The sequence below is a fragment of the Topomyia yanbarensis genome, chromosome 3, assembly GCF_030247195.1.
Source record: "Topomyia yanbarensis strain Yona2022 chromosome 3, ASM3024719v1, whole genome shotgun sequence".
NCBI lineage: Eukaryota > Metazoa > Arthropoda > Insecta > Diptera > Culicidae > Topomyia > Topomyia yanbarensis.
Window position 1 is genome coordinate 138,362,140 of NC_080672.1, and position 27,863 is coordinate 138,390,002.

General features: G+C 37.5%; 2 protein-coding genes and 1 pseudogene across 2 annotated transcripts; all 3 read left to right on the forward strand.

The window, feature by feature from the left end:
• Positions 1–6,592: 6,592 nt before the first annotated feature.
• On the forward strand, positions 6,593–10,155 carry LOC131687236 (uncharacterized). The gene is made up of 2 exons (XM_058971310.1): positions 6,593–6,678; positions 6,754–10,155. The coding sequence occupies exon 2, from the start codon at positions 7,147–7,149 to the stop codon at positions 10,153–10,155; it is 3,009 nt and encodes a 1,002-aa protein (XP_058827293.1). The 5' UTR covers positions 6,593–6,678; positions 6,754–7,146.
• Positions 10,156–10,166: 11 nt separating this feature from the next.
• LOC131687237 (uncharacterized) lies at positions 10,167–12,431 on the forward strand. The gene has a single exon (XM_058971311.1). It carries the CDS (start codon positions 10,167–10,169, stop codon positions 12,429–12,431), a length of 2,265 nt encoding a protein of 754 aa, XP_058827294.1.
• An 8,502-nt stretch (positions 12,432–20,933) lies between these two features.
• LOC131687238 (protein asteroid-like) lies at positions 20,934–22,065 on the forward strand (annotated as a pseudogene).
• Positions 22,066–27,863: the final 5,798 nt, after the last annotated feature.

The following is a 27,863-nucleotide window of genomic DNA, read 5'->3' on the forward strand; positions in this document are numbered from 1 at the left end:
TTTACAACTTTTCACTTCGATTTGAAATCGTACCTTCCTTCGACGGCTCATAGGTTGAATAGAAAATTTCCTCCGGGTTGCTGCTTTCGAATGGAGAGTACGAAGTCATAATCCACTGTTTAGACCTCCGGCTTCACTGGGTCGGCTGTTCTTGATGTGATGCAATTAATCACCGTTACTTTTTTCTTCTGGTCCAATGGCAAGCTCGGATTGATTTGCTTTTCACACTTCGGTGCACTCCATCACACACTTTTACTGTCACGAACGGTACCGTTTCAACTGGTTTGATATTTGCTCGGGAGATTTTCTGAGTGAAAACTGTTAGATCACTTCACACCACAAGATAGGAAGAGGATTCACTTTTTACTTTTTCTTTTTCAGGAGATTTCAGAGTCCTAATGGACACGTCTTGTCTGACCAAGTGCTGAGAATTTAGTGAAAGCTGCGAAAGGAAAATAGCAAGAATAGAACAGAGGACAAGCTCCAGTCTGGAACATAGCCTCCGGTGCGCATGAGTCACAAACATATGGGACAGGTTCAAACGGTTACGGCATTCGGGAGCGAACTTTCTAAATGGCAAGAGATGAACAATAAGATGAACGTTACTAGCTGATCAGCTCGAGTCTCTCCATCGGAGGGTAAACAAAGGAGACGCATCGTATTTAATGTACAGTATAAGCTTGAAATAATAATAATAATAATGGTACACATTCAAATTCTAAAAATAAAATCGATTTAATCCACCTATCAGTGAGATGGGACATTTCTTACACATATCACTGTTGTATGATTCATTAGTTTGCCGAACACACGCAAAGTTGGCAAGGAACTAGATGTGAGATAAGCACAGTTTCGAGTCCTGCACGAATAACACTTCGAATAAACTGAATTAACTAAAGAAAAATAATAAAATAAATAAAAATTTAAAATAATTATGAAGCAAACATAGAATGATTAACATAAATCAAATTAATAAAATAAATCAAATTAGCTCAAATGAAAATTAGACAATATAAAAAAAGTTATGAAATTAAGGGTAAATTAAATTGTTTCAAGCTAACAAACTGTCATCAAATAATAAAAAGAACTGACTAAACCGAATTAATAAAATGAAGAAACTGAATAAAATATATGAACTGGGTAAAATTAACAATTTAATAAAATGATGAATACTATGAACAAAACCATAATAAAATTGAATTAATTAGATAAATAATATGGATAAAATTAACCATTTCATGCCTAATATTTTTCTAGATCATATATGGTTCCAAAACAGTTAAAAGAGTTAGAGTAAAGAAACACGCAAAATCTGTTTTGATCAAGATACATGCTTATCTATCAGTGTGAGAAGCTGCTCAATTTTTACATACCAATCCTTAATACACATCTCCTGCAAAGTTTTCAATAGTTCGATTAGGCAGAAAAGATAGCCGAAAGCATTCTACATTGATAAAATTTATCAGTTTTCAACAATATTTGAATACAACGAAGATATACCAAAATATAATTTTTCACCGATAACTGAAAACGTCTCTGGTAGCACTGCTCCAGTGAAATCCAATCCAATCCAATTGCAATAACTTCAGTTCTACTGATATTTCTTGTAACTATTAGCGCTCAAATAAACGGTGATAGTCACAATTATTAGTTTTACTTTTTGATGAGGAAATTTTGTCTAACCCCAAAGTTATAACTGTTCGAAAACGTAGTTGTTCATAAATAACAGGGTATGCAGAGAGTCAATAAAATCAATAAAATGAATAAAATAAACAACATGAGGAAAGTGATAAAATGAATAAAAGTGCTTTCTTTCTATATATTTCATCATATTTTTTTCATTTTGTTTGCTTGTAGACAATAATATGATCTAAATTTAAAAAAAAATCAGCGATATTAATAAGTAATAGAATTAATAGAATAAATTAAATTGTGTCTAATTAATGTTCTAGATGAAATGAATAAAATGAATGACTGTACAGAATTAGTCAGATTTTTAAAATGAATAAAATGTGTGAATCCGAAAAATAATATAAAATTGCATAACACGAAAAAAGTGAATAAAATAAATTGAATGAATGATACGAATAAGATGCATGAGATAATAAACTGACCGGAATGCATGCAAAGAATGAAATGAATACAAGAGATAAAATGAGGTTAAATGAACAAAATGAATCAACAAAATCCTAAAAGAAAAAATGAAAATGAAATGATTATATATTTTAAAAAAGCCAAACATTTAAAATAAAAAATAATTAACAAAGCGAATATAATCCATGAAATGAATGATCTAGAAAAATGAGTATATAGGATAAAATTTAATAAAGTTAGTTAAATAAAGTAAATGAATAAAACAAATTTCAATCGTTTCAAGATTGCTATATTTCGTAATCGTTTTAAGATTGCTATATTTTTTTTTTAAGATTATCAGCTTAGTCAGTTCTTTTTATTTATTGATGGGCCTTAATTAGTCTTAAGGAAATCTAGAAGTCAGGAATTCGTCTTGGAATTAAAAGATGTTTTTTGGTCACAGATATCTGAAAAATAATTTTTATACAGAATAGAATTTTCAGGTCCAGCAATCCTTATCACTTGAGAATTGTTTCGTTCGGAATTCTCGTTCTGGAGATATGGGTTTATGAGTCCTACACAAAACAATACCATGACAAAGGAATGGTTCAAACTATCAGAATAAGTATTTAAATTCATCGAAAATATATAACAAATATGCTATTAGTCACATTGATCATGAAAAATGTATATTGGGGTTTGCAGTACAACTCAGTATCAGTTATAGTTACACAGTAATATGTATGACTTAAATACAGTGAGATCAACTATCTGTCCAATGCACAAACTGTGATTGTAATCCTTGCTAATTTACGTGTAAAATACGGAGCACTCAAACGAAACCTCTATTAAATTGTCCAATGCCTGTACTAATTCTGGCATTGAAGCTTCAATTGAAGCGTTCTCGTTATAAGGTAAATTTGGGCAATTGAAACCATCGCTATAAGTTAAAAGCATTTACTGGGATGCAAGTATAGTTTGATAGTTCAGGGGTTTTTTGGCGCTATTTTTCCCGGATCTAATTTGTGGATATTTTTGGAATTTGATCCGTTATTTTTCATGAAAGTGCATTGCAATACAATGAATCCGCATTTTCAATAATATCAACCCAAAACAGGTGTTCTCAATTTTCGAATGACACATTTGAGCATATGTTTCATTCAAAATTCAGTTCAGATGCGAAAAGGTTAAAATAGACGTGGTATGTCTCTTTCAACATTTTTGTCTTCAAACAACCATATTACCCAATTTGAAATACCCTAGGATTTCCGTAATTATAGTATATCGTCGCTGTTGTGCTATCTTATGACAAGCGCCATTTAGCACTTTTCGAGAAAAACGATTTTTAATGTTTGAGATTGAATATCTTAAAATTTATAAATGTTAGAAGCTTTTCGGAGAAGGCATTCGATGCTTCTATCTTTTCTGAAGTAAACTCTCGATTTGTGCGAAGATCGGTTGACTATATTTACAGTTTTTGCTTAAAATGTAAACCAAAGTCGCTCACATACGTGTCATAACTATGTATTGATGATAACATATGTATGACGTGTCACAAATGTGTACAGAAGATTTCATATAAAAATGAATTATAACTGATTCGTAAAATTATGCGTTATAGATCACTATGTCCAATATCATACTTTTCCATGCGATAGCAGCAATATCAGGTTACAAAATGATGATATTAGAACACAAAGTTTTTCCAATTTTCCTCCTTTATTCAGAAAAAACAATTAACAAAAATTGGTTTCATTGACAATTTAGAGACAATGTATATCAAACAATGTTATTGTTCACAGATGACTAGACGAAACAAATGTTCTTCTTGCATAATCCATCACTACATTTCGGTATACTTTCCAAAACAAGTGGAAATCTCAAAAGGAAATTTGTTCAATAATCATGAATATATAAGCCAACCATTCCCAGAAAAAAACTATGGTAGGAAAAGTTTCGCTCCCGAGACAAGAACCTAGCTAATAGTTTTGGTTGATCTGCATAGGAATTACCTATATCATCAGAGACATCTGTTGGCTTGCTATAAGCTTTTCGGCTTATAGCAAGCCAACAAACTAAGAATGTTGTCTCTTTTTTCTTTGTCATAAGATAGCACAACTCGATCATTCGAGAAATTGGCGCTTGTCATAATCGTGTTTCGCTATATCTCAGTAACCCAGCAGAATTTCAAAATTCTGAAAACGCGACTTTATGGAGATTTTAAAACTTATGCTGATTTCGGTTTTAAATCAGAGTCGCCCTAGGTTCGCCCTAATATTTACAAAATCCATACAAAAGTGACAGCTCAGAGCGAACCTAGAGCGACTCGATTCTAAAAACGAAATCAGCATTAGTAACATGGCATATCTAACTCAGTTCACCCCAAAATGGCTTTTGTCATAAGATAGCACAACAGCGACGATATACAAACGCTCAGTATAGAATTGAATTAAATTGGAGTTGATGTAGTTTTCGGTTTTTGTTCATATGACTCTCCTTAGTGCAACGTTTCGAAGGAATAGCCCCTCATTTACAGAGGAAAGCAGGGTTGGAACATAAATTAATTATAGTTTTCTCATAATACAAATATTTTGCAAATTTTGCCAGGACCACCATTATTTTCTTTTTCAAGAAGAATGTGATATTTAGTTTGTTTCCGCAAGTGGATCTGTTCTACACTAAAATACAAAACTACTTATAGGGAAACAGATGACAAAAATAGATTTGTTTGCTTCAACCTGAACAAGTACATCGCAAGATTAAATTAGCTTGGATACTAACAAGTTTTTCAGATTAGTTGAAGGTCTTATGACACATCTTAGAAATGGATTTGGAAATATCAGGATATATCTGAGTCGTGACAGTTGTCACGAACACGATTGAGGCGAGATCGGGGGGTGGATAGAGGCGACAAGTGAGGAATGGTAAATGATGGTTAGTGCTGTTATATTATTTTGCACATAGGGCGAATCTTTGATTCCTTACATCTTTATTATACATAATGCAACTGATAATTTTTACGCCACAATTAGTATAACATAAATCTTGCAAAAGAAGATAAACTTTCACTAGAATTTTGTTAATCAAAAACACAGTTGCTCTTGGTGATGCTACGAGTATAATATGAATATGAATTATGTTAGAAATCTATTTTCTCACTACCAGGTGGATAAGTTGGTGATCTGTGCATTCATATACCATCCAACGTCTATCTCACGATTGAACGCAATGTTTAATCCAACGGATAAATACACCAACTCTGGACAAATTTTCACATTGAAGTGAATTTGAACATTGTTTTGTCTTTGAAGCAAACTTGCGTATTAATTTTTGAAAAATAGTTAATTAATTATTAAGTAAATTCACAATTTTCGGCATCGAATTCCTTGAATTACCCCGATATGTTTTCATACCCCGATATGCAAAATTGGTTTAGTTTTGCCCCTAAAACACCAGTAAAGCAATACTCTGTATGTAACCGCAGCATTTTAGCTAGTTTAGAAATCGGTAAACGAGGAATAAAAATACAAAATGTTTAATATCTCCGCCGTTCGTGATCGGATTTTGACAATCTACAACTTGTTTGAAAGGTATTTTTACAGGCTTTATGTGCACAATATATGGTTTTGCTGCTTTGTTCGAAAGTTATTTGCTTTAAACCCATTGCGCTTTGACAAAATTGTCCATATCTCAGAAAGTAAACAACATATCGAAAAACCAAATACAAATTATTGCATATTTGTATTTGGAAAAACGAAAATAATAGTGTCAAATGGCAACGTTGGGCCTTTCATTTGAAACTAATTTTGTTAAGATCGGTTCAGCGGTTGCTGAGATAATTACATGACATTAGTGCACATACATACATATCCACACACACATACAGACATTGTCCCAATTTTTCGAGCTGAGTCGATAGGTATATGAGACTCGGCCCTCCGGGCCTCGGAAAAAGTTTGCAAAGTTTGAGCGAATTCTATACATAAGAAAGAAAGAAATGTAAGAAATGTAAAACTTGTGATTTTTAGCATATAGTTACTTGTTTACTTTCATCATAATTATACAATTATTTGAAATTAAATTTATTTTGCACTTTCATTTTAAAAGAAGTTCAGTGGGACCCGGGGTTATTAAGACTGTTAGATTTAATTAATTTAAATTAAAATCCGTCTAAAAATTGAGTGCGAACGCGCCCCAATCAAATTCATTGGTGGCAATACTACAAAGTAGATTTTTTCCCACGCTCTATAGCGCCAATCACCTTTGATAGGGGATTCATCTGTCTCTTCTATTCTACCTATCGATCAGACCGGTCACACATATCTCATCGTGGAATATATTGTTTCGGAGTAATAAAGTTTTTTCGATAAGTGATCGCGCTTTACCAAAGTGAAATATTTTTTCTAAACCGTCGTTAATACACCGTCCCAACCCAATTTACATCCGTGATCATTCCCTGACGATTCATGGTGCCGTGACCAGGATCACGGGTGTTGGTTTTTTGCACTTTGAGGATTACGACGTGGAGGACGCCAACTATAACCCCAAACTGGCTGGGAAAAATATCGGATCATTTATCCATATACAAGGCCTGTAATATTATAGGTACATGTGAGTATCTGTCCAACTTGGATAAATTATCCGTGCGGTACTTCCTGGGTCCCTTTTTGATACCTACAGATTGATAAAATCTCGTGCTACCACTGTCGCCCGGCACGTGGTCGTTGGTACTGGTTATTATCCCATCATCTACCCAATAACGCTATTATCACCTGTACTGAGGTGAATAAAAATCTAACACGCGATTTCAACCGACTGACCTTGGAGATAAGCATTCGGAACAAGTGTGGAAACGATTTGGCTACAAAACCACATCTGCAACGTGAATCATCCGTGCTCAACACGACACACAGCGATTGCCGCCCGGCATCAGGGTTCATTGCAGGTTCCAGATTTTAATAAATACAAGGCCTGTCTTTGGACAGGCACAGGTGAGTGTCTGTCCAAATAATTAATTTTTACCAATCGGTGCTTCCTGGGTCTTTTCGATTGTTCTAGTTTAACTTCATCATCATGTCGGAGAAAAAGGTGAAACAGAAGGAGCTGAAGCGACGGAACATTATGGACTCCATTTCGCGCATCGAAATGTTCGTGACCAACTACAACGAGGATCGAGACCTTCAAGAAGTAGCGATACGGTTGGGTAAGCTGGATACATTGTTGGAGAATTTTGAGGCAATACAAGGTGAATATGAATCATTTGACGACTCGGAAGCATTTATGGCTGGTAATATGGAAATAAGGGCAAACGTAGAAGAAACCTATTTTCGGGTTAAAGGTGGCTTGGTCTCGAAAATCCCTCCCCCTGCTCCAACGCTAGCGCAACCCCATCCCGTCGGTCCAGTAGTTCCCCATATGGTCGGCGTGAAACTTCCTACAATTTCATTGCCGGAATTTGATGGCGATCTGAACGAGTGGCTTACGTTTCACGACTCGTTTATTTCACTCATTCACTCCTCAGCAGAGATACCCTGCATTCAGAAATTTCAGTACCTACGATCGTCGCTGAAAGGAGACGCGCTCAAATTGATAGAATCTTTGACGATTACTGTCAATAATTATGCAGTTGCATGGGAAGCACTTTTAGCTCGGTATTCCAATAAGTATTTGTTGAAGAAAAAACATTTGCAATCGTTGATGGTCCACTCGAAGCTTACTGGAAAATCTCCCCTAGCACTTCGAACAATGGTAGAAGATTTTCAACGTCATGTGAAAACTCTGACGCAATTAGGCGAACCAACGCAACACTGGAGCAGTCTTCTCGTCCAACTTCTTAGTTCCCGATTGGACGACAGAACCCTCAAGGATTGGGAAGAATATGTATCCGATGATGCCGAGCCTACATACACTAATCTCATTAATTTCTTAACTAAAAAATCCCGAGCAATGGAATCGTTGTTGATTGGCACTGATCAGGCATCTAATTACCACAGCAAACAAAACTCTACTCCAAAGCAGTCGAAGCAAACCCATAACCCCTCCACCAATCGGATTAACAGTTTTGCGGCTACAGACACTCCCCAACCTGCATGTCTAGCGTGCAACCAGTATCATTTGTTGGTCAAATGCACAGTCTTCGAAAAAATGCCTTTGAAGGATAGGTTGAATATCGTCAACACTCGTAAGATTTGCAGCAATTGTTTCAGGAGTGACCACTTTGTTCGGAAATGTGCATCCACTTTTTCTTGTCGCTTGTGTCAAAAGCGACACCACACGTTGCTTCATCCAGGATTTGAGGCTACAAATAGTAACGATATTTCCAACCGTCATACGCGAAATTCTCATCATCCTCAGCCAACTAGCTCCAATTTTGCCCGAGTTGATGAAGAAAGGCAGATTTTCGCTTCTACGCCAGTATCTTCGAACGCAGCAGCATATTCCAAACCCACGAACGTACTTTTATCGACTGCCGTGATTGTGATTATGGATGGTTATGGGAAGGAACATTTGGCACGAGCGTTGTTAGATTCGGGCTCGCAGTGCAATCTGATAAGTGAGCGACTTTGTCAGCAGCTTCGCCTACCTAGACATCGTATCGATCAATCTATCTCCGGGGTTGGAGAATCAAATCTTCGTGTTTCTGGTTCGGTACAAACCGAAATCAAATCGAGAATAGGAAGGTTCTCATGTCAGATTGATTGCTTGGTACTTCGTCATCTCACATCGCATCTCCCAGCGGTATCGTTACCCTCTGTTAAATTGAACATCCCTAATGAGTTACCTCTTGCCGACCCAGAGTTCAATGTTTCGAGGAAAGTGGATCTCATCATTGGAGCGGAATATTTCTTCACGATGCTTAAAGGTGGCCGGATAAATTTAGGTACATCGTTCCCGATACTCGCCGAGAGTGTTTTTGGTTGGGTTGTTTCGGGTAAAACGGACTTTGAAACCCAAAACGTAACCTGTTGTGTTTCCACCCTAGAGTCTATTGACCGCAATTTGGAGCGGTTTTGGAAAGTAGATGAATTGGACTGGTCTAATATTACCCCATCTGAACAATATTGCGAAGATTTTTACACTAAGACAGTATCTAGAGAATCTTGTGGACGATACATGGTTAAATACCCCAAGAAGGAACAATTTTCTGCTATGGTGGGCAATTCCCATTTGCATGCAGTCCGACGTCTACAAAGCCTAGAACGAAAACTGGACAAAGATGAAGTATTGAAGAAGAATTATCATGATTTCCTCGCAGAATTCTTGAAATTGGGGCACATGCGTGAGCTGGCAGGGGATGCAGTCGATCCACCCAATGTTTTTTACCTCCCACACCATGCTGTCCTTAAAGACTCGAGCACAACAACCAAGGTACGAAGTGTGTTCGATGGGTCTGCTAAAACTAGTACAGGTTACTCTTTGAATGATGCACTTTTAATCGGACCCGTAATCCAAGACGATCTTCTCAGTTTGGTTATAAGATTCCGCAAGTACAAAGTGGCGTTACTAGCGGACATCGAAAAGATGTATCGTCAGGTTTCCATTCATCCTGATGACCGCCCCTTGCAGAGAGTTTTATGGAGATTTAGCCAGGATGAGCCTATTGCCAAATACGAGCTAACCACTGTAACTTATGGGTTGGCACCGTCGTCGTTTTTAGCCACTAGAACGCTTAAGCAGCTCGCCGATGATGAAGGTGGCACTTTCCCACTAGCTGCTTCAGCAGTAAAAAAGGATTTTTATATGGATGACTTCATCAGGGGCGAATCCAGCATCGAAAGGGCGATCCAGTTGCGAAAAGAGATGAGTTGCTTACTCAATCTAGGCGGATTTCGGTTGAGAAAATGGTGTTCAAACTTCCCAGCTGCTCTAGACGGTATTCCACCTGAAGATTTGGCCACACAATCTAGCAGAACTTTCGATCCAGAGGAAACAATAAAGACTTTAGGCATAAGTTGGGAGCCGTCGTCCGATCTATTCCGCTTTGATATAAACACTAACGCAGTTACTGAACCGATTACCAAACGAAGCATTCTTTCGGCTATTGCTCGATTATATGATCCGCTCGGATTGCCCCGATTATAATTCGAGCTAAAATGCTTCTTCAATTGCTGTGGACGTTATCGCTAGATTGGGATGAAGATGTACCGGGCGAGGTACAGACGAGGTGGAAAGGTTTCGCTTCGGAACTGCCTGATTTGTCATCGTATCGTATCAGCCGCTACGCATTTGGTGAAGGTGATATACAATTACATTGCTTTGCAGACGCATCGGAGGCTGCGTATGGAACATGTGTTTATGCTCGATCGGTCAATGCATTAGGAGGAGTGAAGGTTGAGCTCATCGCATCAAAATCGAGGGTAGCCCCACTAAAACGACGCAGCATCCCACGGCTGGAATTATGTGCGGCACAACTTGCTGCACATCTTTATGAGAAAGTTTATTCAGCTTTAGATATGAAGTTTTCGTCAGTATGGTTTTGGTCGGATTCTACTGTGGTTCTACACTGGCTCAGTTCGCCCCCTCACACCTGGAAGACCTTTATTGCGAACAGAGTAGCAGACATCCAAGAAACAACCCGTGGTGGCAAATGGTGTCACGTTCCTGGTGCAACCAACCCGGCTGATTTAGTTTCCCGCGGTATGACAGTGGAGCAGTTAGTGAATAGCAGTGTATGGAGACATGGACCACATTGGATGCAGGGGGAATTGGATGACTGGCCGAAACAGAACTGGATAACATCGACCACACACTCGGATGAAGAACTGGAACGCAAACACTCTGTCCTTACTATTCAAACCCCAACGCCACCCAACCCCTTAGTAGCCCGTTTTTCGTCCTATCTTAGAATGGTACGTACGACCGCGTATTGCCTGCGGTTTTTTCATAATGCTAGAGGCGGAAAACGATCAACTTCTACAGTATTATTGGTTCACGAATTGGAGCGAGCAAAAACGGTTCTGGTAAAGATCGTACAAAGGGAATGCTTCGATCAAGAATTGAAACAACTCAAGCAAGGCAAAAATGTTACCAAGCGGTCCAGTTTGAAGCTTTTGAATCCGTTTGTCGATTCTTCTGGCCTAATTCGAGTTGGTGGCCGGCTCAGACTGTCAGATGAGATTTATAGTACCCGGCACCCAATATTACTACCTGGATTTCATCACTTCACTCGCCTACTCCTAATGTCGTATCATCTTCAACTGCTTCATGGGGGAATCGCGCTCACGCTCGCAGTTGTTCGAAACGAATATTGGCCAATAAATGGGAAACGAGCTGTACGCAGCACAATTCGTCGTTGCTATAGTTGTGTTCGTGCCAATCCGCAGCCAATAAAGCAACCTATGGGACAGCTTCCGCATGCGCGAGTTACCCCTAGCCGCCCATTCTCTCGCACTGGTATTGATTATTGCGGTCCAGTGTATATTAAATCCACTAATCGTAAAACCGCTCCAGCGAAGGCCTATATAGCTCTGTTCGTGTGTTTCAGCACGAAGGCTGTACACATTGAACTTGTTGGAGATTTGTCCACGTCTGCCTTTATGTCTGCTTTAAGACGCTTCGTTGCTAGACGAGGTCGACCCGAACATCTTTTTTCGGATAATGCCACAAATTTTATAGGCGCGAAAAACGAGCTTCATGCCCTTTATAAAATGCTTACTAACCACACCGAAATAGATCGTATCGCTACCAGTCTCGCAACGGAGGGAATCACATGGCACATGATACCCCCACGTGCCCCAAATTTCGGTGGCCTCTGGGAGGCAGCCGTGAAGGTGGCCAAGCGTCACCTCGTTCGTCAATTGGGCAACACCGTATTGTTCTACGAAGACTTGCTGACGATTCTAGCGCAGATAGAGAGCTGTATGAATTCCCGCCCGCTTGTTTCTCTATCGGAGGATCCCAACGATCTGCACGCCCTAACGCCAGGGCATTTTCTTATTGGTGCTTCTCTCCAAGCCATCCCTGATCCAGATTGGAGGGAGGTACCGATAAATCGATTGAATCGATTCCAGTTCGTCCAGCAGAAAGTTCAGCACTTTTGGTACCGATGGAGAAACGAGTACCTGAAAGAACTCCAACGACAAGCTACAGTAAACCCAGAAAAGGTTAACCTTAAGGTTGGCCAGGTGGTGATCCTGCAAGACGAGCTTTTACCTCCAATGCGGTGGTCATTGGCTCGAGTTGAAGAAATTTTTCCTGGAAAAGACGACGTTTCACGAGTGGTGGTTCTGCGAACGCCGTCCGGAACATTCAAGCGACCCGCCTCCAAGGTGTGTCCGTTACCTGATACGTTCGACGAGGATGAAGAAGTCAGCGCAACCCTCAACCAAGCTGACGACATCATTTGTTCATCAAATTAGTTTTAAAATCAATGAAATGTATTGAATGAAATATTTTTAGAATTAAGTTGAAATTGATAATTTCAGGTGGCCGGTCATGTTAGATTTAATTAATTTAAATTAGAATCCGTCTAAAAATTGATTGCGAACGCGCCCCAATCAAATTCATTGGTGGCAATACTACAAAGTAGATTTTTTCCCACGCTCTATAGCGCCAATCACCTTTGATAGGGGATTCATCTGTCTCTTCTATTCTACCTATCGATCAGACCGGTCACACATATCTCATCGTGGAATATATTGTTTCGGAGTAATAAAGTTTTTTCGATAAGTGATCGCGCTTTACCAAAGTGAAATATTTTTTCTAAACCGTCGTTAATACACCGTCCCAACCCAATTTACATCCGTGATCATTCCCTGACGATTCAAAGACAGTGGGGGTAATTCGGACCCCCTCTATTTCTCAGAAAGTCGCAAAACTTAAGGTACAGTTATTGTAACGCTATTTATTTTTTGCTTCTTAAGGAATTTCTCTAATAAATTTTTCCTAGGTAATATTTCCATTGTAAAAAAATAAAGAAAAATTTACGGTCTTAATTGCCTCGTAGGGATGTCCGAATTACCTCTACATTGTAAAAGGATTGAAAAACGAAGAGTCCGTTACCTAACGCTTTGCTTGGGTAGGTCCAAATAGCCTCGGGTTCCCCTATAATTATGATGCTATATTGTTGTAAAACATGTTAAATTTGCAAACACTTGTCGTGCTCCTTCCACACAAATCAAAAAGAAATTCTACAGTTTTGGTTAAAATTTACAAGTAATTCTTGCTATAAATAAGGTGGAATCTCCGAAACGAATATTTTCTTCAATTTGGAGAACCTCAGTCCAAGTTTTAAGCGAACTTTTAAACTGTAATGAATTTTGACGAATTGGCATGTTCGGATGCAACCAAAGAGCGAATCTTGTGCTTTATCCAACTTATCGACAGGGGCAGAACTGGTTCTTGACCAACAAATCTATCCGCCCAGTCATTTCCAGTAATACCGGAATGACCGGGTACCCATAAAAGGTAGATAGTATTTGAAATGCTAAGTTCTTCGACTTGAGTTCGACATGTAATTACTAGTTTCGATCTAGAATTTGTCGAACTAAGTGCTTTCAGGGCAGCCTGACTGTCAGAGCGAAATCAGATTCTTTTACCGCAAATCCCTGTTGAAGTGCCGATTGAAGACCGAATGAGACTAGTTTATTCTCATTTGACAGTAGACACCAGCACCGGCTCGGCCCTCCAACAAAGAACCGTCAGTATAACAAGTATAATCTTCAAGTTGTCGCTCCATCCAGCCAGACAACCATTCCTCATGAAGAGGAATTCTCACATTGAAGGATTTAAAAGGAAAACTATGTGTGAGTGTACGGTCTCTGCGAGCAAGTGTAAACTCATCCTAGGTAACCATTTGGGGCCACAGTCTTTTGTGACTAGTCGCACGATCTATTGGGTGTATCTGTTCCAAAGACTTTAATACGGAAGGCACAAGAAAGTGCTGCTTGTTTCAGAAACACGTATAATGTGTTTTATGTTCAAGAGTGCATCTTGAGCAACAGTAGATGTTGTCGTGAACGCACCAGTCATCGCCATCAAGACCATCCTCTGAAGATGGTTTAACTTTGACTGGATTGTCATAACTTCTACCTTCTGCCACCTAACAAGACACCCATATACCAGTATTGGTTTAACAATTGTTGTGTAGATCCACTGAATGTACTTGGATGTGAGTCCCCAAGATTTGCTGAAAGCCCGTCTACATTGGCCAACAGCCATGCACGCTTTTTTGATTCTAAAATCGATGTGAGCTGTCCAATTAAGTTTTGAGTCAAGAATTACCCCAACGTACTTAACTTGATCTGCGATAATAATTTTAAAGTCAAAGAACAGCAACAAGCGAGCTCCGGTTGAAATCCTTCGTTGCGTGAAAAGCACCATTGATGTTTTATTTGGATTTGCAGATAGTCCAACATGAAGACACCATTGCTCATCAACACATAAGGCTTGTTACATCAAACCAGAAAGTGTGTTAATGCAAATACTGGTGACCGTTATATGATAATCATCGGTGAAACCGTATGTCGGAAACCCACGCTCATCAAGTTTCCTAAACAAGCCATCGACGACAAGGTTCCACAGAAGTGGTGACAGCACACCACTTTGAGGACATCCACAGACAATCAGTTTCCTTATCTCTACTTGTCTTAACGATGAGCACAGATTTTGGTTGCTAAGCATTGAATGTATTCAGTTCGTGTTATATGCAGGTACTCCATGACCTCATGCTGCTTCCAAGATGGATTCCAAAGACACGTTGTCAAAAGCAACTTCAATATCGAGAAAAACTACTAAACTTGATTGCTTTTGTGAAAAATTGATGTTGTAGACAACATTGTGTAACAGGGTGGTAGTAGACTTCCTCTGCTGATATGCATCTCATCTCATCTACATGAGTGTGGTGAACGATTACGCTTTCTTGCTGAAAGGTGTCCGGTCAGCTTATACATGTTGCATTGCATTGGCCCAAGGTAACATCCCGAATGTAGTGATCGATTAAACGTTCCACTGATTTGAGAAGGAAGGAGGTCAGACCAATCGGTCTAAAGCTCTTTGCCTCCTCATAAGTGGCGCGACAATCTTTGGCAATGAATTGGAGTGTATCCTCTTGCAAGACTACAAGTAAGAACCTTCCTCAAAATATGTTTGAAGTACTCATATCCTCTTTATAGTAGAACTGGAATGATTCCATATTTTTCCGGAGACTTATACGGAGCCAAACTTTCAATCGCCCATTTGATCGTTTCGGTTGTCACAATTCTACGAGCAATTTTGTTCGACAGTCATATGAATTGTTCCATCAAGTTTTATTGTTCATACGCTGGACTAATTCTATATTCTATGGTGTAGAAACAGTAATAACCACAATATCTGCTGCTCTATGATTGCTGGGGTAAATACTATTGTAAATTTTCATTCGGAAATATAGTTCTATCGTAAAGTCAATTACGATTTTTGAAGTGTGTGGATATGCGTGGAATCTTATCTTCCAAAGAAATCATTACCTGCGCAAGCGCACAGTGGTTCCCGGCCAGACAAAACCCTCATTTTTTGTAGATTTTCGCTGTATTTACCATTCTTTCAGGCTAATCGGTGGAATAATAGAAGTGCGACGTTTTTAATTTTTGAAGTAGAATACCTAACATTTCAATATATGGATCCCGCTTCAAAATTTTCTTCCGGAATTTTACCCGAATTTTGAAATTTTTTGAATGAAAAAATAAGATTATTACGATATCTGATTGGAAATATGTACAACAAATTTGTATCCAATTCCGTAGGGTGTACAATTACTAAAAATAACGGAAATAATAGATTTTATGAAGTTAATAATTATCTGATCCGTTATTGGTCAGTACAATTCACTCAAGTAGCAAGCGTTGCTAGGACTGCCTCTTTTTCATCGAATGAACTGCGCACATATAAAAAGGGAACATAAGCAAAATTCGTTAGTTTGTGTTCTGTCGTTGTAAGCGTAGCAGCTGCTGCGTTTCATGTCAGCTCGCATTCTTTGATGGTAGCAAATACAAATACAAATAATTTGTTTTTGGTGGTAGGTAATACTAGAGCACTCTAGCTAGAGTGTGGTCATGAGGAAGAAGAAGACACATGACGTATCCAAACGAGCATGAAATTTGACGTATTTCTATTGTTAAGACGTTAAATTTCATGCTTGTTTGCTCTAACTAGAGTGTTCTAGGTAATACATCCCATGACAGCCGCCAGGCGCTGATAGCATTTCATTCTGATGATGCACTGGCATGCCAGTTTCATGCATACACGGAAGATACAATGATGACACATCACAGAAAAAGAAGAAAGCTATTTGAAGATTTTTAATTGCATTATTTTTTTCATAAACGGAGTAGTGATCGTCGCTCCACAATGTAATTTATTTTTCATGACTTGGGGTGAGCACGATCTATCGAATCGCTGAACTGAAAGTTATAGAATTAAAGTTAGTTTTTAGCATTTTTTTTTCTTTTTTGGCCCAGCGCTACATATATAGCCTTTTTAGGAAAATTCAGTTTTTCCTACACAATGCATTGATTATAGAACTTAGATATGTTGTTAACAAAGCATTAAATAGTAATTTTCCATTTTTCCATTGATTTTGTCGAATCTTTGAGATCTCAAGCACTGTTATTGTCCTATGCTGATTTGAGCGTTTCTCTGAGTCCTGCTACTGTCCCATATAGTATGTATTATCAAAACATCGCAAAACATCAAGTTCTAAATGATCTCAATCGATATAATATCGGAAGAGATAATCCAATATCAAATCACTTGGAGCACTAATCCCCCAATGAAACAAGTTATGGTTATAAAAGACGATGACCCTACACGAGCAGAAATATTGACAATAAATCATATCTTGATCAATATGTTGAGGTATAAAGTCATTTTGAAAATATTGATTCTGTAGAATTTAAATGGGATTGATTGATTGGAGCAGTGTTGTCAATAATTTTATTGACACTATTTTTGTGTAGTGTGGGGTCCGCTTTAGAATTTTGTATATCCCTAAGTAACTATTTAGGTGATTACGATTAATACGAACAAGATTCCAGTTATGATTTTTGAAATCAATATTCATTTAAAAATTTTGAAACATGAATGGCAATGTATTGGTGCATCCAATGTTTTGTGTTTTCTTTTCATTTGGATTCAAGTATAAAGCTCTGCATACATATTTTGAATCGGTCCGCTGTTTGACAGGTAAAATTATCCTAGTGGTCGGCAGCAATCCATTCACAAAGTTTTTGTCTTGAAATTTTATGTATTTTTTTTAAACAAAATTCTTTTCTCGAATTGCCACGAGTGGAAAAGGAGCTAATTAATTTTGCCTAAAAGTAATGAAACCACGACATGGTCGGGTACGACGATCATAAAGGAATTTAAAACAGTCAAAACAACCGTCTGTGCAGTTCTGAAACATTTAAAGGAATGTCTGCTTCATGGAAGGTGTGATCAAGGAGTAGATACAGAACACTAGATTAGGATTGTCGCTGGCATCAGTGGTAGGAACATCATTGTTTTAATTCCGGGATATACCTGTCAAATAGGCCAAATAAAAAAAGCAAAAAAATAATCCTCTATCGTCGTTTCATAGCGACGAATCATTTTTGTTCCTTTTAGCCACAAACACAATTGGCTGATGTATTCTCACTAATTAGAATGCACAAATTATCTAAACCTGTACTGAATTTTGATGAATTTTCATTTCCTTGTGCGGTATATACAAACTCTTTCATTTCATAACAATAACAGTCGAAAATTTACACCGAGAAAATTCGTTATATTGAATATATTGATTTCACACATATTTTTTTGCAATTTATAGTAGAACATAAAAATTATCTGTCACGCATAGATACCATGTGAAAATAATGAAATTATAATAGTATGCCACATAGAAATTTGTTCCATAACAGATATCACATCATTTTTCTGTTTGCTTATTTTTTATTCTGCAGTAAATTTTATGCATTGGACATTTTCGGTTTTGAATGCATAAAAATCACAGTAGAATAAACGAGACTGAAATATAAAAGGTAAACTCTGCATTTTACTAATTTGAAGTTCAACTAAACGGTTTGTGGTTACAAGCAGGCCATATTTTTCTGCGTGTACCAAAAGTGCGAACCAAAGACTTTTACTAGAGAGACTTTCGATACCTTGACAGATATATACCGATAGCAATACAAACATGTTCTGAGACGAAAACAATGGGAACACCAGCGACAATCCTAATCTAGTGTTCTGTATCTACTGATCAAGGTGTCCGATGTTATAGTGGTCAACAATCTCAGTGCTGTACGGTTCGAAATATGCGCATTCGGAAAAGTGTCAGAGCTTAAAGCTAAAAAGTACGACAAGACTGTGGGCTCGAAAGCTGTATGATCAGGTGTTGACCAAATCAAATGCATCCTTGTAGACGAATTGGATTTTAACTAGCTTCCGAGAAAGGAGTTTTATGTTGCCAGGGGTCACTGAGATGTTCCCAAGAAATATAAATTTGCTTTTTTTTGCGGATAATATTGCCGTTTGTTGATCTGACATGGAATCTACAGCTGTGGCCGGAAGACTTCGATTTTCATGGCGACCACCCAGAGTCTGTTCGAGAAAGAGAAAATTTCAACCCATTCAACCAACAATAAAGACTCGAATCTTTAGAAATGTGGCACTTTCAAGTGCGTGTATTTGCTTAACCCATTCATTCCCATGTTGTTTATAAACCACAACATGTTTGAGCAGCTATAACCTTTGGTTTGGACTCGATTCGTTCATAAAAACAAGTAAGGATGCTAAATGTAATTATTGCCCTTTATTTGAGCTTAGGTTTTTAGGAACGTGTCCAATTGAAAATAGACAGAGAAAGAATGACTGGGACGGTGGCAATTCACCTTTTATTGGACACACTGAGAAAAGATATGTCCTCAAGCAGGAATCGAACCTGCGATCTCCCGGTCTCTAGTTAGATGCGTTAACCACTCCGCCATCGAGGAAACAGATATTAACTCTAGAACTGAAGTTATTGCAATTAATCTGATTCGATTCCGATGAACAGCGCTGCCAGGGACAGTTTATGTTGATAATGGAAAATGAAATTTTGAGATAATATCGTTATTTTGCAATATTATTGAAATTTGATAAAACTTATCGATTTAGATTATCTTCGACTATATTTTCCACGTATTTGGACAATTATAAATATACTAGGGCAATTGTATTGAGCATTGGCAAGTGAAATTTGGGCAGCTTCTAACACTGTGAGAGAAGCACCTATCTTTATGAAAAAAGTTTTTTCGTATTTCTAAACGCCACCATTTTGCAGGGAACATTAATTTGGATCTCTATATGCACTAGAAAAAAGTTGGGCATGATAAAGCTCACCATTCTTTCAATCGAATAATTTTCGAAGGATGGAATTAATTTTTTTTTTTTTTAATTTTTAATTTTATTAATTAATTTTTTTGAGAATGCATCTAAAACAAACCATACATCGTTATTTCGAAGGAATACACTTTACACAGTATGGTCTGAAGACGCCCATGCTCCAAAATGAAGCATAGGGTAAACAGGTCAAATACGCCCCCCTTAAGCAAAAATAACTATACAGGGTGTTTGGTTCATGATTCTGTCATATTTGGAGAAAAAAATCGTTCTACACGTATCATCAAATCTCACCCGTTACAGAGTTATTGAACTTTTTGTGTAAAAAACTTATTTATCTTAAAATACTTCTAACTCGAAAAGTATACCTCGAATTTCCATTGGAAAGGTGAGAAAATTGTCTATTAAATGGTGTTCTCATATCTTTCAGTTAATTAGTTTTTAATTACCTTTTAGTTGTAAAGTAGTTCAAAGTTGGTGTTTTTGATGAGGTTTTTGTTAATTTTCTCAAAATAATGAATTATGATTATAGCAATATCTATTATCGAAAAGATGGATTTGAGGACGACTTATAATTTGTTCTTGAACATGATATTTCTACCTCTACTCGTTTCCTTGTAATTTCACTTCTATTTTTTTCCTGTAATCGACCTGCAAGTGCTTAAATGATTTTAATCTAAAAAATATGCTTTATATCGTTATTATCAGGGCTTCATTGGAAAGTTGAGTAAATTTCCTTTCGCTGTACCAAATACAAATTAAATACGCCAAGGTCCCATACAAACGGGTCATCAATTTTTGGCTCACCGAACAAACAAATTACACAACCCAATTCGTCTGTTTCGTTTTGACAGGCTTGATATGGGGAAAAAAATGAAACTGGCAACGTAACCAAATCATAGTGTGCTGTTTATTTGCTTGTTTTTGTGCATTTGCGAACCAATAATACACAATCGGTATCCTTGGTATCCTTTTGCTCCTATTAATAAAACAAAAAATTTAACCAGTAAACTCCTGTACGCAGCAAACCTCAGGGAGTGGAATATATGTATCGGCATTGTACTACATACTTAAATTACGGAATTAAACCACTATGATTGAAAAGCATTTTGGCTTCCAGAACTGGTTTATGTGTAATACCCGGTCAAACCATTCGGAATTTGATTCGGAATCCTGAATGGAGTCAGTATGGATTCCAAATTAAATGCAACAACCGATTCTGAGTCGGAATCGGTTGTTGCATTTGATTTGGAATCCATAATGACTTCATTAAGAAATCCGAACCGGTTCCGGAATGAGTTTAACTGGGTATTAGAGCGAATAATAGTTTCTACAAAGCACAAAAAAAAAAACTCACGGACAACCAACTGCAAATCAACCATGGATTGGTGTGTCGGGGAAGATCGCGATATTGTTGTTTTACGCAAAGGAAATAGTTCTTCTGGACAATATTCGGTAAATATTCAATTTTTTAATAATTGGAACTATATTACGAAGGTTTTATTTCATTATCAGAAGCGAACATGGGTGTCCAAGGTTTGACAACATAAATCGGTACAAATGCAGCGCGCTATTTGCAACCGTTCGAATTACACGACTGTGAACTGGTAATCGACGGTGATAACCTGTGCATTCAGATTTTTGCCCGTTCGGAAGACAGAACCGGAGCCTTCGGAGGGAATTATGACCACTATTTCCGCGCTGTGGTAGCATTTTTCGAATCGCATTCCAAGTGTTACGTGAGGCCGTTTGTGATACGGCGGCTATGATAAGAACAAACTAAAAACCGTGTGCGCTTTGAACGTTTCCTGGACAGGATTCAAATTATCAAGCATGTAAAAGTCGACCAATTATTCCGTTGTTGATTCGGGAAGTTTTTGTGGATGCACTGCGAGCGACAAAAGTTCCTTTTGTGTGGTGTCTTTTTTGAAGCGGATAACGAGATTTCAGTTTTGGCTAGGAAGCGCGATTATAATGTATTGAACTACGATAGCGATTTCTATATTCACAATGTTAAGTATATACCGTACGTAACGGTACCACATACGGTCTATCGAAAAGTTATAGATAATGATCAGCACTATGCGATAGAGTTGGTGGGTCGTGGAAGCAAACGTAAGCATCGATTTCTGGTTAAACAGGGTGAAGGTGAGATCCGAATTGATTGTATTAAAGAGTCGTACTGCTACCTGGACTGCAGTCTGTACACAATCGAAAATTTGATTGGTCCTAGTGAACGCCTCAAACCGGGTACGCTACCATTGTTAGCCGTCGTGTTTGGTAATGATTACATCGAAAGGCGCGTTCTGACCAAGTACTACACTTCAATGAGGGTGGGTAACATTAGCCTAAATGTTGCCCCAAAACGATGGATTGAGGCGATACTGCAGTGGCTGCAGCTTCATTCCGTAAAGGCAGCCACTAGAGCTGTACTCAGTCATGTACGGGAGAGGAGTCGTGAAGGTTTGACGCGACAGTTTCGAGGTGCGATGTAGGGGTATAACTACGAGGAATGCAACTCGTATAAATACTTTAGATACTAGGAGCAACAGGAGGAGAAAGCCGATTGTGTTTCTGAGAAGTTTCTGGAGCACTTGTAAACGCCCGAAGCAGATAATCTTTTAAAGAGTACTGTGATCGATGAGAAAAATTGAAGCAACGTCGAGGAAAAATCTGTAAGTGGTCTGATGCGAGTTTTGCTAAATGTAGTATTTTATTTTTACTAATTTTCTTCAGGATCCATGATGAAAAATCAACCGACAATGAAACTGACTCCATATTTCGTGATGGACCTTTATTATTCTAGTCAGTGCATACATTATCCGCAGGTTGAGGATATCACTAGACCAGAGAGCAATTCTATTTGCTAATAAGATTACATTTTTGCTCTCTTGAAAAGTGCAAGGGGTAAAAATTTTTGGTATTTAACCCGGGTCGTAAAAATGGCAAAATATCAATGGTTTAAATTCAAAAACGTTTTGTTGCCTGAAGCCGTTACCCATGATCCAGACGAAGAAAACATACCATTGTTCAGGATAGCACTTGAAAACTTTTCTGTGATGATATATTCACTATGGTTGATCAGCTTCTGACTAACCTTCAGCAATACTTTGTAGGCCTGCTAAAAGCAGCGATGCAACCTGTGCTGCATGTAATCATACCGTTATTATGTGCATTATTCAGCTGCAAATGGTGGACAAAAAAACGAACGAAAAAATCACGGGACCTTAAAGTGTTTTAAATAAATTTTAAATGTTACCTGGAGACCCAGAAGAAATTCTTTTATTTTTTGTGGGCTGATAGGACTGCAGCTTACAGCTTAGAGGATCTCTGTCCGTTCCGTGAGACAAAAGTTTGCAAAATCGGGCAAAGTGGCAGCTGTCTGCCAAGTGAACACCGGTCCTCGGGAGGACAAAATTTTGCGCCTGTTTGTCTCGAAGTGTGTAACGTCAAGCCCTCTATTTTGTCTGATCAAATGTATCATTCACTACTGGTTGTTGCAGCAGAAGGCAGCCGAGCCCTCCGCTATGTACCTTGCTAGACACTTTTCGCGCTATTAAATTCTTATATTTTGGACATTCATCAGAGAACAAACTATTGAAAAGAAGTGAAATATCTATTGATCTACAGAAGTCTTTTGCTAGTTATAAGGTATACCTAATGAGGTTCAGTTTGGATTCAAAGATATAGCAGAGGTACGGTATTCTAAATAGATTATGCATTGCAGAATCCATTCAGGATTCTGAACTGATTCCAAATAATTTTACCGATTGGTTATAGTAGTATTTAGTGAGGTGGCGCGATACTGGATGAAACTTCTTCCGTATGATCCCGCTGGATGGATTGCAATGCAATGTTTCCCAGAAGCAAAGAACTATGAAAAAATACGAATTACGAATACTAATGGCATTTTCGTTTGTGACCGTGCATTACACCAATGTAGTGTGCAGAAAGTATGGCATGGCTGTACATACTATTAACAAGTCTTAACAAGCGACAAGTTCTAAATGTAGCTCATGGATTGAACATTTCATTGCGCTACAGTTTCGTTTGATGTTGTTTCTATGGCTATAACCTTCCCAATCTGCTAACTGGTCCGATCAAAATGCCACAATCAAACATCCCTTTAATTTTGTTTTTGAACCGCAAAATGGAGAAAGTTTAAACTGAAAGGTAATTCAAGGTAAATTTGTATTTGGTTTGTCGATTGGCATAAGGCAGGCAAAAAAGCACTGCTGAAAGGGAACATTTCACTTTGGCAACGTGAGCTTAGCGCAATAACATAAAGAGCCGATTTCTCCATTATCGCTCAACTTTTAAAGTGGGATTAACGCCTCGGTAAACCTGGTCTATTCTATTTGTATTAGATATAAAGAAGGCAACGAAGACTCAAATAAACCAAATAAGAGATTCGCATAAGTTTTTCGTCATTATTTGCATGTGTTCTATTTGCTTCATATAATTCTCTTCGAATATCTATTATCACAATTCGAACCATAATTGTTGCTGGATTGTAAACACTGTTCTTTGCACGATTGTCAGCTACTTGAAATCCAAAATAATTCTAGAGAAAATTTTCAATAGGACGTATGTAAAATTGAGAGCCTCTCTTTGTTTACTTTCTACGACGTCACTACAACACTTTGTACTAATTTTCCAGTACATATCGAAAGCCGACGGTTTTTACTACAATATTATGCAAAGAGTAGAGTGGTAAATGTTGAAATGGCCTAGTAATGAACAGAAGAGAAAGACCTAAGAGAATCTCTCATTGTTACTTACGTCCTATTGAAAATTTTCTCTAGAATTATATTGCTGTTCCACATTCCGAGGTAATATTAGCACATAATCCTTCCAGCAGGATCTCATCGATATTGATCAGCGCCGATTCTACCTGTAAATGCCATGCAAGAGCCTCACTACGGTACCCGAAATAAAAATAACTCCTGGTCCTGGTGGAAGATTTGGATGAAATCAAAAACGCAACCGAAATTAAATGTCATAAATTTTCCAACATAACAACAAAGCAAAAGCTGTGTTGCTAGTTTAGCACTATTTCAACAAAGTATGCTGTCACTCTGACAGTGTACCTTGGTTGGTGTACCTGGGTTATAAAATGAGTCCTCGAAAAATCGTCAGAGCATTCCGTATTAACATATTTGTATTTGGCTGTACGTACAGATATCTTTCGGTTAAGTGTACTAAATGACTTTTTACTAGTAAAATAACTCAAAATTAGCGTTTTTGGAGAGTTTCGTAATTATTCTAATTATTAATCAACTAAATTTATCATCACTACTGTTCATTTGGTGCCCCTTATTATTCTCTACATGTTATTTGACACTTTGTCCCTATCGCTTTTCATTTCGCTGCAATTTAATAGTTAACACAGCATGACCTCACAAATGTAGTGGATTCGAAATCGTTGTTTTTCCATATGAAACGAGGTGATAAAAATGATTTAGCTTCCAAACTAAAAGAGATAATTGAATGGAGCCAAAGAAAGAATTGTAGAACTTGGTGAGATGCATTAATTCCATGATAATAATGGTGCTGTTTCTTATTTACTACTTTAAGAAAATAACCAAAATGCTAATAATACCACTAACTTTAAACTAATTAACTTCTAAAAGTATACTAAACTCACTTAACTGAAAGGTATTTGTACCTTTTTCTATGCAAAATTTTTCCTGGCTTTCGAATAAAAATAAGAAAAGGTACAATAAGCGCCATACTTTTTCAATAAGAGCTAGTATAAGTGAATATGAGTTTAAAATATCTAAGTTCAATAACCTAAACACATGAAAACAAGAAAAGATAAGTGTATCATGTCAAGGAACAAATTATGTAACTCTTCAAGACTAAAAATTTGAATTATTAAAATGATGATGTTAACTATTAAGATTTTCGCGAAATGAACGAAAAATCGATCAAAATTGTTAAATTTTAAATAAATTACTGTGAAAAGGTTACTTAACCTCATTAACTGAATCATTTGAGGGAATTTTTCAATGGAAAATTTTCTCACCTATCCAATGGATCCGAAAGATTTGAAATACAAAGCATATTTTTTGAGTTAGAACTATTTTAAGACAACTAAGTTTTTAACACAAAAAATCAATAACTTAGTAACGGTTGAGATTTGAAGGTATGGGTAGAACGATTTTTTTCTCCAAATATGACAGTCAATCATCCCTCGAGAGGTTCTTAACCATGAACCAAACACCCTGTATTTCAACGTTAGTCGCTTTGATCTCCGCATCAATTACTCTAGTTTATTGCTATATTAGTTAGAAATTAGTTCCTGCTTCATTTTTTTTATTAAAATATACAAGCATTATTACACATTTTTCAAAGACGCTCAAATTCTTGTTTTGTGATATCCGAATATACTCCATAACTTATGTAGAAGGTGCACATTTGGACAAAATGCTACTTTCGCCGAAGGAAGTCTCAATCGCGTTCTGCATAGATTCTGGAAGTTTGATAACTCCAGTAAATTATCAAATTTTGATCTAGATATGTTGTAACTCATTTAGATCAGTTCCATCGTTCGGCAGCAGCTTCCTAGTAAAAAAAAGATGGGTGGGTAATGTCTAGGACATAACCGGAGTGTCGTGACTACTCGTTTGACTTGTAATTCAAATCGAATGATACTCAATGAAATATGTGGGAATGTTTCAAGTTATTCTTTATAATAATTATGGTGGTTCTGAAAAGAACCTTTGTTGTTGGCGTCTGCGTTGATAGGGGATGCGCTGGATTCTAAGCTCGTTGAGACATTCATTCATGAAATGAACAATTTTCTTGCTTTGAAATATCAATGTTAAAATCTCTCGAAACAACCATCGGAATCTTTTCCGTACAGAAATGAACACGCTTAGCGAAAAACTAGGGGCGGGTAATGTCCGGGACATAACCGTGATGCTCATATTCTTAAAATTCTGCTTGTATCTCCTTCAAATGGCTAAATTTTGCGCATTAAGTTCGATTCACCGGGCTCAGCGAAATTTTCCTGGGGATCCCGTTCGTTAGTATATTCAGCAAAACAATTTTATTACCGAGTTCTCCGCGTTGAATACAGGTCAATAATTTCATATAATGATTTCAACATGCAGACAATGTACATGTATGGCAGGTGGGAGTGTTCTGAAGTGGTTTTAGTGGAGGTATCAACATAAAATCATGTATTGGACATTTTACAATGATTCTCCTCAACCCTGCAAAACCACGTGGTTGGCAGCAGAGGGTTAAGTTGTTTGGAAGAGATGACAGTTAATATATGACAACTAAAAATGTAAAATTGTTCTATAAATTGCAAAGTTATTGCCGCGTTGACCTGAAAATTTGTCATTTCATTCATAAAGGAACAATCATTGAAATTATGTCAATTTATGCTTTGCAAGATTTGAAATAACTTCGAAGTGTGGTCACGAAACCCCTGTTATGTCATATACATTACCAACCCATCTTTTTCCATTTTGCCTTTGTCCTAATAAGGGCGGTTTGTGGATAACTATGTTGATTCAAGACGGGAATCTTTTAAAACAATTCAAACCTTGCAGACGATTGTTTTTACTGCGTACATCCGTACGATCTTTCCCCTTTCGCAGCTCACACCGAATGAGCACGGTTTTCATCATGGTGTTCCTATTTATTGACTTAACAATGCAGATGGAAGGACGTCCTTTTGTTCGATAAATGAAAATATTTTCATCATTCGTTTTGGTGTAGCTTTCGCTTAGTGGCAGAGTTGCCACATTCACTGATTTTCTTGGAAGGATTTGCAAAAACCTTCGGGTTTGTAGATTAGAAAAACATTTTCTGATTCACTGGTAAAAGTACAGAATTACCAAATGCAAACTTAATACTAGTTAATAAAAGAAACTTTCTAATTAAATTCTTTTTCCATTTTGCCTTCGTCCTAATAAGGACGGTTTGTGGATAACTATGTTGATACAAGACGGGAATCTTTTAAAACAATTCAAACCTTGCAGACGATTGTTTTTACTGCGTACATCCATACGATCTTTCCCCTTTCGCAGCTCACGCCGAATGAGCACACTTTTCATCAAGCTGTTCCTATTTATTGACTTTACAATGCAGATGGAAGGACGTCCTTTTGTTCGATAAATGAAAATATTTTCATCATTCGTTTTGGTGTAGCTTTCGCTTAGTGGTAGAGTTGCCACATTCACTGATTTTCTTGGAAGGATTTGCAAAAACCTTCGGGTTTGTAGATTAGAAAAACATTTTCTGATTCACTGGTAAAAGTACAGAATTACCAAGCGCAAACTTAATACTAGTTAATAAAAGAAACTTTCTAATAAAATTCTTTTTCCATTTTGCCTTCGTCCTAATAAGGACGGTTTGTGGATAACTATGTTGATTCAAGACGGGAATCTTTTAAAACAATTCAAACCTTGCAGACGATTGTTTTTACTGCGTACATC